Below are 12,317 nucleotides of genomic sequence, written 5' to 3' on the forward strand. Positions count from 1 at the left end.
AGGTACAGAATTCTTCGGTTGTATTGGTAGCGGGAAAAACAAGGTTAAAAAGTTAGTATCATTAAATAAAAATACGTCGTTGCCACGAGCTGTGGTGCAGTTTTATGTCGGACATTATAATGACCTTCTAGCATCTATTAGCAGTGAAGATATCGATGTGCTGTTTATTTCGGAATCCTTTCTAAAACCTTCACTCCTTTCCACCCAATATGCTCTCCCAGGCTTTGTGCTGATCCGCAATGACCGGACTGGCAAAGGTGGTGGCGGTGTGGCTATGTATCTCCGTGCTGATATACCTTATAAAATAATAATTTCTTCTCCTAATTTGTATGTACTCAGAGTCAGCCGAGTATCTCTTTGTTGAGATTATAGTCCACCACACCAAAATGCTGTTAGGCGTAGTTTACTGTCCTAATCTTCATATTAATTACTTTGACAGTCTCGAATCCCTCCTGCACGATTACTGTTCCATTTACGACCACTTAGTCATAATGGGTGACTTTAATACCTGCCTTTTAAAACGTGACAATCGTTGCCTTAAGTTGCAATCGCTTCTGTCTTCCTTTAATCTCGAAATTCTACCTTCTTCTCCTACACAAGAAGAGAAGGGGTGCAATTAGGAGCAAAGTGCTCCTAATTGCACCCCTTCTCTTCTTGACCTTATGATAGTTTCTTCCCCTAATAATGTTTCTGCTCACGGACAATTCTCTGCTCCTTTTTCCTACCACGACCTCATTTTTATGTCGTACCGCATCCGTCGTCCAAAAATTAAACCTCGATATCTAAATCTACGGAATTATAGTAGCTTAGACCTCCAGGCGTTGAGACGCGATGCTGGGACTGATCACCACTATTCTTATCTGAAAGTATTGACAGCACTGTATCGTGTTTTAATACCAAGGTCATTCATTTATTCGACAGACACGCTCCCAAGCGTCGTATTAAAGTCAAGCATGATCCTGCTCCCTGGGTTAATGCGAGCATTAAGGAGGTCATGGCTAGCAGAGACCGGGCTAAGGGCAGATACAAGCGCAGACCATCCGATCACAACCTGGCCGTCTACAAATCTTTAAGAAATCGCTGCAATCGTCTGTGTCAAGATGCAAAGAGGCGCTATTTCCACGATTCTCTCAAAAAACTTAGTCCTTCTGACTCCTGGAAATTCCTTAAGTCAGTCGGTATCGGTAAATCTCCCGCTGCTCAAGTTTGCAAAGACATTGACCTCAATGACCTTAATCGTCCACTTGAGAAAACGAGTCTTCGTGTCTTCTTTACCGGTACCGAACTGCCCACTTTTCGAACTCAATACTGTCACTCTATCTGATGTGAAAAATCAGTCTTAGCCATATCTTCCTCTGCTCTCGGCGTTGACGATCTCTGCTCGAGGATGATTACACCTATTCTACCGCAAATACTGCCCATCCTCACCTACTTTTTTGATTTATCCATCTCTTCCTGCACCTTTCCTTCCGTTTGGAAACAAGCGTTCATAATTCCATTGCCCAAGTCTTCCAACGCGTCTACAGTTTCACAATTTAGACCTATTTCTATTCTTCCTTTCCTTTCTAAAGTCCTCGAGCATATTGTACATAGCCAAGTTTCTACTTTCTTAACAATTAACTCTCTTCTTTCCCCTTTTCAGTCTGGGTTCCGCCCGGGCCACAGTACGGTCACTGCCCTGATTAATGTCACTGATGACATCCGCCTAGGTATGGAGGACAAGTGCCTAACGGTACTTGTTCTTCTGGACTTCAGCAGTGCATTTAATTCGGTTGACTATGACGTACTTTTAGGGGTACTCAAATCCATTAACTTCTCTTCTTCTTCTACAGCCTGGTTCTCTTCCTATCTTCGGGGCCGTTCGCAGTGTGTCCGCCATGAAGATACCTTATCTGAATGGTGTGACCTCGCTGCGGGCGTACCTCAGGGTGGTGTCCTCTCTCCTTTATTATTTAGCATCTTCACAAACTCCATCACACGAGTAATTACTTCTAGTTTCCATCTTTACGCAGACGACTTGCAAGTGTATCGACATTTCCTTCCATCTGATGCTGATGCTGCCATCTCCGCCATGAACCATGACTTGGCAAACATTAGTTCATGGGCTAAGTCCTATGGTCTAAGATTAAACCCAGTTAACCCATTTAGACCTACCGTACCATATACGGTACACTTGTTATATTTTTTTTTTGCAGGTACTCGCATAATATTTTTAATATTATTTGGTATTTATGTCGAAAAGAAGAATAGTGCTCATCGGAAAAAATACGCCAGTGCAATTGAATGCTGATAATAGTGCAGATTTATTGAACAAGTTTCGTAAATTTATTTTTTCTGCGGAGACATGGCTTCCAACAGGTAAATATACTACAATTATATAATTTATACAAATAATTTCCATCTTTTTATAAAACTAAAATACTTCTTGTTTCATTGTGACATTTGAATATCCTAATTATTTATTTATTTTTTAGTTATTTAGACATGAATAATGGTGTACCCTATTTGGTACGGTAGGACTATATGCCATTTCAATTAACTTTTTTTTGCTTTTCAGACCATTATCCCTGAATGACATCTTATCTTTATTGGAAGAGGGGGATGTTGAGACAACCGAAGGTGAAAATGATGTATTCATACTTCCGCCTGATAATGCGAATGCAGAACTGACAGACGAGGACTCTGGAGACGAAGATCAGGTCAATGTCAATAATCTACCTCCCAGCTTGCTCAGAGCGGACGCAGAGCTACGTCAACCCGCTACAGTTAGTTTGGACAACATTGGGGATCCGGACACGAATGATGAGCCCCTTCATAAAGTTTTAAAAAAATATAACTGGAGGAAACGGGATTACGAAGGCTCACTATCATTATGGCGACCTGATTACCACGTCCCTCAGGAAAAATCACCACTAGAATGGTTTTCTTTGTTTTTTTCGGAGGATGTTTTTGATTTATTGACCACTGAGACGAACAGGTACATAGGAAGAAAAAACCTTGCTGCTGATATAAAAATAGAAGAGATGAAGTGTATGATTGGTGTTCTGTTAGTAAGTGGCTATTCCTCGGTAAATAGAAGACGAATGTATTGGGAGAACTCGCCTGACGTGAAGAATGAGCTCATTGCTAGTGCTTTATCGAGAGACCGCTTTTCCTACATATTTTCAAATCTACATTGTATGGACAACCATCAGTTAGATTCTTCTGATAAATTTGCAAAAGTTCGGCCACTTATGAGCAAATTATCTGCCAAGTTTCTAGACCACTGTCCCCACAAAGAAAACCACAGTGTTGACGAAGCTATGGTGCCTTATTTTGGTCGACATGGATGTAAACAATTTATTCGTGGCAAACCCATACGGTATGGGTTCAAACTGTGGGTAGGAGCTACTGCGGGGGGCTATATAGCTTGGTTTGAGCCTTACCAAGGGGCCACTACAATTTTGAACGCCAGATATGCTGAATTAGGCCTTGGGGCTAGTGTAGTTTTGACATATTCAGATAAACTAATGAAACTTGAGCTTGGATCCAGATATCACTTATATATTGATAATTTTTTTACCGGGTTACCGTTGGTTGAAGAGTTAACAAAAAGGAATATGGGTGTAACGGGCACTATAAGAGAAAATCGAACAGGAAAATGTCCTTTGATAGCTAATAAAGAAATGAAGAAGAAGGAAAGAGGAGAGTATGATTATCGTGTTAGTGACTCCATTATAATCTGTAAATGGCATGACAACAGCATTGTTACAGTTTGCTCAAATTCAACGGGGATATTACCGTGTCATAAGGCAGAGAGATACTCACAACAACTAAAAAAGAAAATTAGTGTATCTCAGCCTCACTTGATTCAGAAGTATAACCAAAATATGGGTGGTGTCGACTTATCTGATCAAAAATATTTCGTCAGTCAGAACTAGCATCCGGGGAAAAAAGTGGTACATGCCCCTTATTTTGCATTGTCTTGACATGTCAGTGCAAAATGCCTGGCTACTTTATAGATACAATGGTGGCAAACAAGATTTATTGTATTTTAGACGTCGCATAGCTATATCCATAATTGAATCGAATAAGTCTCGAAGCAAGCCTGGACCTAGCCGACAATCATCTCTAACTATGGATTCCCGATTTGATGACAAGGGTCATTATATAATAAAACAGCCCGATAATAAAAGAACGAGATGTGGACATTGCCACCGACAAAGCCCAGCAAGATGCATCAAATGTAATGTTGGATTGCATGTTGAATGCTTTCTTGCTTACCACACAAAATGCTAATTTAGTGTATGTTTTTCTTGTATTTTTAATAAGTTTTCATTTGCTGCGGTTTTTTTTATTCTGATTACATTTTTAAATAACTATGAACAATAAACAACTTTTTTCTCATTTTTACGGTATTTTTCTTACTCCAAATCCTACTGTACCATATGTGGTACGGCTATTTCCCAGACCCCTTTTATTTCAGGATTTTAATTTTTTAGGTTTTCCTAATATTTAGACCCCTATCAACCTATATACTAAGAAAAAAACAAACATTTTAGAAAAAAATAGTTTCAGGACTAAATGGGTTAAGTCGCAGGCGTTGATCATCGGCAGCCGTCATCAGCGCAATGCTCTTAATATAAACAGCCTCCAAAAGTTATATCTTGATGGTGTCCCTATTCCTTACTCTGACACAGCAAAAAATCTAGGTGTAACAATCGACTCCAACTTATCATGGCGCGTACGCGACTAAATCATTAATGTGCGTACACATTAATGATGTTAGTCGCAAAGTTCATCATGCTTTTCATTCCCTCAAAAGCTTGCAGTTTTTTCTTCCAACAAAAACTAAAATTTCGCTGGCACAAGCTTTGATCCAGCCGGCATCGGCAAAATTGCTTATGCCACAAACTTAAACAAACTTGAGCGCTTGCAAAACTTGTGCATACGTTTTGTTTTCGGGCTACGTAAGTACGACCACGTCTCCAACTTCCGCAAGGATCTCAAGTGGCTCCCGATCCGACTTCACCGGAACACTCGGATATTATGTCCCCTGTTCAATATCCTACATAATCCTCAATATCCATCCTATCTGCGAGAGCGTTTCTCTTATGTTAAGCCTCCTGACGCTCCGTGTCGATCCCACCTCAAAACCCTCCTAAAGTTCCATCCTCACAGCACGGACTTCTACTCCTATTCCTTTTCTGTGCATGCAGTCCGACTCTGGAACTCACTGCCGCCTGACATACGAAATTCTCCTTCTATTTCAATATTTAAGAGACGAGTGAAGGAACATTACCTGTCCTCTTAATTTATGTTGTTTTGTTTCTTTTTTTTATGTTGTTATTCTCGTGTCACCATCTAGTATGTATTATCTATATTTTTATCTTTGCTCTCCTATTCCTTTTCCTTTAACCATAAATTATATATATTATTATCTTATTATTCTCTCTTGCAAATTTGTGCACCTATGCCTATATTTCTAATTCTCTTCTCCTTTCGCAGGTCTGCTGGAAGAGATTTCTTATAGAAATAAGCAGTACCTTTGTACATGTATTTTCATATCCCATATTTATGCGAATTTTCCGTGTACATGAATTGTAAATAAATGCTGCCACGGTAGACAACTCCTTTATGAATAAATTAGTTAACGATTTATTACACAAATACAGTTCAATCAACAGGGCTATCAGAGTTTTATCATGGATCAATCGAATTATTTGCAGAAAGAACCCAGAATACTTATCAGTCGATGAATTATCCAAATCAAGAAACAAAATTATCCAATTAACTCAAGCATGTGACGAAATCAATTGTCTTCGCAAAAGGCAACATTTAAACAAAAGAAGCATACTATTAGGCTTAAACCCCATATTAGATAAAAATGGGTTATTGAGCGTAGGTGGCAAATTGAGACACGCCAGCATGGATCCAGAAATGAACTACCCGCTTATTATTCCCAGCAGCCGATTAGCAGAACTTATCATCGATCAAGCTCATGAAACTACTTTTCATGGTGGGGCTAAACTTACAATATCTTTTATTAGACAAAAATACTGGTTGCTGGGCGGCAGCGGGGCCGTAAAAAAGAGATTACGCCTATGTGTGACATGCAAGAGGCAAAATCCAAAAGCATCAGCTCAGATAATGGGTGATTTACCATCATCAAGGGTAAACCCGACACGTCCTTTTTATCATACAGGTGTTGATTACACAGGACATGTTTATATAAAGGCCAACAAGGGCCGTGGTATCAAAACTACAAAGGGATACATGGCAGTATTTATATGTATGGCTACCAAAGCTGTACATCTAGAGCTAGTATCGGATATGACGTTATCTACCGTCCCCGGCCACTTGCACAGTGATCAAGGTACAAACTTTGTCAGAGCAAATAAAATAATTACAACAAGAATACGCAGAAATTCAGAAATCAGTCGACGGACAAGAATGTAAATCGGAGATAGCAATAATGGGAATTAACTGGCATTTTAATGCTCCATCATGGCCATCTGCAGGCGGCTTGTGGTAAGCGGCCATATAGAGCTTAAAGTATCACCTAAAAGTAAGTACATAAGTTCATAAGTTAGTCGTTGTTCACCTATAACGCAATAGGTGAACAACGACTAACTTATCAAGAATTTAGTACCTTGCTAACACAATTTAAGACCGCTCTGTCCATTATCTGATGATCCTGAAAAACTCTACGTTCTCACACCATCTCACTTTTTTAGCAATGGACCCCTCTTAACAATATACGAAACAGAAAAAGACCTGAGAACCAGATGGCAATTAGTTCAGAAAATCGTAAGTGATGTGTGGGATCGCTGGCGTCGCGAATATCTCACACAACTATCAGTAAGAAGTAAGTGGTGCCAGCCGAAAGAGAACATTAAAATAGGCGATGTAGTAGTTATCAAGGAAGATAACCTTTCGCCTGGCCATCCGGCGCTGGGGAAGGTTGTACAGCTCCATCCGGGATGCGACGAACATGTAAGAGTCGTCACACTCAAAATAAAAAATGGTTTTATCAAACGACCGATCATCAAGCTTTCCATACTTACTTCAAGCCAAGATAGTGAAGACAAAGATGGAAAACAAGAAAAGGAATGTCAGCAAGAAAATCAAGACATTAAACCCCCTAAACAGTCTAGAAACCAATCGATCACTTTTACAAAAATAGCCATGTCTTTATTATTATTCTTCATGGTCATTGTACCTTCGTCGGAAACCGTATCCAATATTACATCATTGCAAAACAATAACAGTCTTTATTTTGATTCAATTACTAATATACATTTAGATTAGATTAGATTAGAATATTCTTTATTGTACACCATGGAATTACAGCAGTGATTTTGAATACATGCAGTGTTAGGGTACAATGGCGGTCTTATCGCTAAAAGCGATATCTTCCAGACAACCTTTGGAAGGACAGGAAAATTATCAGTATGTACAGAGGTAGGTGGTGCACTATTGTTAAAAACATGTAGAGGTATACATAAACATACATAACATAGAAATAAGAAATAAAATGAATACATACAATAATCAGATAATCAGTGTTTAAGATGGCTACTTTAAAGAAAGGAGATGGTCTTTTACCAGTTTTTTAAAGGTGCTAAGTGTCTGAGCCTTTCTGATTGATGCAGGGAGTTTGTTCCACAAGCGCACACCTTGCACAGTGAAAGACCTATCGAAGAATCCTGTGGAGTGAGGTGGCATCTTAAGTCGCAAATTTTCCGATGACCTCAGGCATCGTGAATGTGTGTCATTAAGGAACTGGAAACGTTCTTTGAGATAAATGGGAGCTGAAGGACTAAAAAGAGTACTATAAAGTAATGAAAGAATATGCGCATTCCGGCGAAGGCGAATAGGGAGCCACTTGAGCTTCAGACGAAATTCAGACACGTGATCATATTTGCGTAAACCAAATATGAACCTAATGCAAAAGTTCTGAAGACGCTCAAGTTTATCTAGCTGTGCCTCATTTATATCAAGACTAGCTGTTGCCCGCGACTTCGTCCGCGTGGTAATTAAGAAGTTATAAGTAAGGATCTTTTAAAATCGGATTACTTTTAGAGTCCACGTAACTTCCGTCCGTATTTGTAAGATTTACAATACAGCTCGGCTCCTATAAATTATGGTGTAATGATAGGTTTAGCCTTCACCGATTATTAAACTTTTACGAAACTCAAACGAAATTTTTAAATCGGACTGATCGTTTCTGAGATTAGCGCGTTCAAACAAACTAACTCATCAGCTTTACAATATTAGAATAGGTACATTATATCACTTCGAACTTAGTGCCTTAGAGTTGATGATAATAATACTGATTGAATAGTAGTTTCTTAGGCTAATTGTGCCCCTTCAGAAAGATCGCAACTATCTTCATATTCATCTACTACCACTGTAGTACCAATCTAATGGCTGCTACCAATTGATGACTCTTTTTTTATTTTGACTCCCGAATTAATGTCACCACCCTCATGTACTACTGCTACCTGCTCTCCTGGTAACCCCCTCATGACGGCTGCGCACTCTACTGATACCGACCTCATGCATGTACAGTACCTTCTACCCAGCTACAAACCTCATGAAATACTGCTACCTACTCTCTTGGTACCACCCTCATGTACACTACCTGCATTTCTGGTACCGCTGTTGTGTACTACTGCTATGTTTTCCTGGAACCACCCTCGTGAATTACTACTATCGACTGTTTTTAACTGAAAACTTGCGTTTTGTTAAACCATGTTTTATGCCACCTTCATATACATCAACCTTGTTGCTCCTGTGGACCACCCCCATGACCACTATTAATTTGTTCTTATTGTTTTTCATTTTGATTGAAACCACAGCCTAATTTAATCGTACCACCTCATTTACTACTGCTACCTGCTGTCCTAGTACGACCTTCATATACTTTCATGGTACTGTAGATGCGTCTACGGTAAAATATTATATCTAACATGTTTTTGAAAAAAATATGTAGAAATTTCTATATTATCCACTAATTCGTTTACATTTATTTTCTCATGGGAATAAGTTTTTTTCGTAGTTTTAACGTAGCCTATGTGTTAATCCAGGGTGTTAGCTAACTCCATACCAAATTTCATTAAAATCAGTTAAATATATATGATTAGAAAAAAATATATTGCAATAATATTGCAGAAAAGTTTTTCATGAAAGACCATGTATCTTACAGTTAAAATATAATTTTGGAGGAGAATATTTTGACATGTACATTATAGAACGCAATAAATTATTATGTTATTAAATGATGTAACGGTTTACTCACGCGTATTTATCGGGGTAGCCCGACTAGTTTCGGACCCAACCGGAGTCCTTAATCATGAGCAGACGCGGCGGGATCGCGAGTCGAACTGACGTCAGCGGCCGCGCATCTCGCTGCGTAGCGTCGCGCCCGCGCCGTGAGCGGCGGTGGGGCCGGCGACGCCGGTGGCGCGGGTGGGGGGTCTGCTGTCGTCATTGGCATCGTCCATGCTCCCGTACTGGCTGAGTCAGTGCATACTATGCTGACCGCGTCGCTTTCCAGGCTTGGCTTCGTATGACATAACGCAGCATTCAGTGCTGGTTTCCACGCTGGTGGCAGTGTCCATCCACGATCTCTATTGAAATTCGGGTGACGGCTGATTTCTATAGCCTCACGTACTTTTCGCGGCACGAAGTATTTCTCCTTCGCTAGTACGGAGGCTTTGTCGAAACGTATGTAGTGTGCCGTCCCCGCATTACACACATGTTCTGCCACTGCCGACTTGTCGGTGTCCATGTTCTTCATGCTGCGTATATGTTCGCCAAGTCTGGTTGCTACATTACGCCGGGTTTCCCCAATGTAGCTCAGGCCGCAGTCGCACGGTATTTTGTATACTCCCGGGAAGCCTAAAGGATCCTTGTCCTTGGGAGAGCGGATCATCTGTCGCAGTTGTCCGGGTGGCCGATAGATCGTCTTGATGCTATATCTCCGGCGTAACAAGCGACCTATCTTGTCTGTGACACCCTGCACGTATGGTAAGTACGCAGGAGTCCGCTCAGCCTCCGCCGGACGCTTGCGAGCTTCGCCCGCAGATCCCAGGAGACGTCTACACTTGCGCCACTGATATCCATTGCGCTCTAATACGTCACGTACATGCCTCAGTTCCGCATTGACGTATTCATGGTCGCAGAGAGCGAGTGCTCGGTTCAGCAGCGTACGAGGCACCGAAGATAGGTGTGAGGGGTGGTGATGGGAGTCGGCTTGTAGGTACCGGTCTGTGTGCGTTGGCTTCCGGTATACGGTATGAGTCACCCGTCCGTTCGGCTCTCGGATGACCAGTACGTCCAGGAACGGTAACTTTCCTTCTTTTTCCTCCTCTATGGTGACCTCTATCTTCGCGTGCACCCGATTTAGGTGTGACGTCAGGTCCTTCAATGCGTCCCGGGCGACGACAGCAAAGATATCATCTACATATCGCCACCAGTATCGCGGTTTCACGTTTGCAGAGTCTAGTGCTTTTTTCTCAAACCACTCCATGAAGATGTTTGCCACAACGGGCGCCAGTGGTGAGCCCATAGCCACTCCGTCAATTTGGAGGTAAAAGTCCCCTCGCCACAGGAAATATCCACTTTTAAGACAATACGTGATACTCTCAACGTAGCCAGTAGGTAGTGTAGTTCCGCCTAAAAGGGTTGTGATAATTCGTATGACCTCATCTACTGGTACGTTGGTAAACAGCGACGTAATGTCAAAACTAACCATTATATCTGTGTCCTGCAGCTGTATACCCTCTAGCAACTCAACAAAATGACGGGAGTCTCTCACGTAGCTACTCGTTTGGCCCGTGTATGGTTGTAATAGTGTAGCCAGGTGACGCGACAGTTTATAGGTCGGTGCGTCTATCTGGCTAACTATAGGTCATACGAAGCCAAGCCTGGAAAGCGACGCGGTCAGCATAGTATGCACTGACTCAGCCAGTACGGGAGCATGGACGATGCCAATGACGACAGCAGACCCCCCACCCGCGCCACCGGCGTCGCCGGCCCCACCGCCGCTCACGGCGCGGGCGCGACGCTACGCAGCGAGATGCGCGGCCGCTGACGTCAGTTCGACTCGCGATCCCGCCGCGTCTGCTCATGATTAAGGACTCCGGTTGGGTCCGAAACTAGTCGGGCTACCCCGATAAATACGCGTGAGTAAACCGTTACATCATTTAATAATGAATCAGTCTCACGATAGTTATTATAAAAATTATTATGTATTGACTTGGTCACTGATCCGGATCCAGCTAAATCACAACTCCTGTAGAAATTGAAATCGTCGATAGCTTGATCAACCAACCCCCATTACTAAACCTCTGTATGTTGATTTACTTGAATTATGTGCTAGTGAAGCCCTACCTAAACATAACCATGGTTTTCACAACTTTCTTGTACCTTTTCTTGATAAGTCAAACCTGGATGATGACTAAATGGCACTGAAATATAAATATAAAAGAATCAGAGAATGTGGATTGGCTAATTATGTTTATTTTGTATTGTTTATGTATACATCGTTGCATATCTTTGATTTACGTACCTTTATTTAGTTTGAAAATATTTTATTTTAAGAATTTGGTTAATTATTACTTTTTATTTTGCACTTTTGACGACCCAGTATTTTACTTTTGCTGTGTCGATTATTTACTCGAATAAAATCGTACTGTAGCTTTACGAATGAAGATTTGGTAATATAGGTGCATTTTCGTCTTTAACTTCAATCTAGGATAAAAATATTTTTTATTATTATTACATTGTAGAAGGCAAAAACAGGCGTCTTTTGGTATATAAATCTTGTTTCTATGTTCACCTGGCAAAAAGTTATGAGCTAAAAACAGTATTTTATGTTTCCTGTAAAATTTTGATTTTTCGATTACGATATTATTCGATGGGGGCGGCGATTTAATCGGATGAATTATATACCTCTAATCTTTAGGATTAACACAAACTGTCATCCCCTATTTATCCTCTTAGGGTCGGAATTTACCAAATTCATTTTCTAGGGGATGCCTACGTCATAGTAGCTATATGAAATGAAAAAAATATTCTGCAAATAGGATAGACTTTATCACTTTTACATGTAATTTTTTAAAGCTAGCTGGAGTCGACATTTCCTAGCTGGCTACCTTGAGAAGAAACGTCAACACAAACTCAGGGGTCATCGCCTCTTTTAAAGTCCAGACAATGTAGTTTTTCACAATGCGTAAATAAATGCAGTGTCTTTTCTGAGTTGGCCTTTGGAAGAAAGTGCCAGACCGACGCGATCTGAGCAGGCCTGCGGTATCAAGCGGCACGCATGC

At 40.9% G+C, this 12,317-nt stretch overlaps 1 protein-coding gene across 1 annotated transcript; it reads right to left on the reverse strand.

Annotated features, from left to right (window-relative positions):
- Positions 1-8,761: 8,761 nt before the first annotated feature.
- On the reverse strand, positions 8,762-10,741 carry LOC113506013. Its single transcript, XM_026888874.1, has 2 exons — positions 10,133-10,741; positions 8,762-8,776 (listed from the first exon to the last, which is right to left on the reverse strand). The coding sequence occupies exons 1-2, from the start codon at positions 10,739-10,741 to the stop codon at positions 8,762-8,764; spliced, it is 624 nt and encodes a 207-aa protein (XP_026744675.1).
- Positions 10,742-12,317: the final 1,576 nt, after the last annotated feature.

The sequence above is a fragment of the Trichoplusia ni genome, chromosome 28 (assembly GCF_003590095.1).
Source record: "Trichoplusia ni isolate ovarian cell line Hi5 chromosome 28, tn1, whole genome shotgun sequence".
Lineage (NCBI taxonomy): Eukaryota > Metazoa > Arthropoda > Insecta > Lepidoptera > Noctuidae > Trichoplusia > Trichoplusia ni.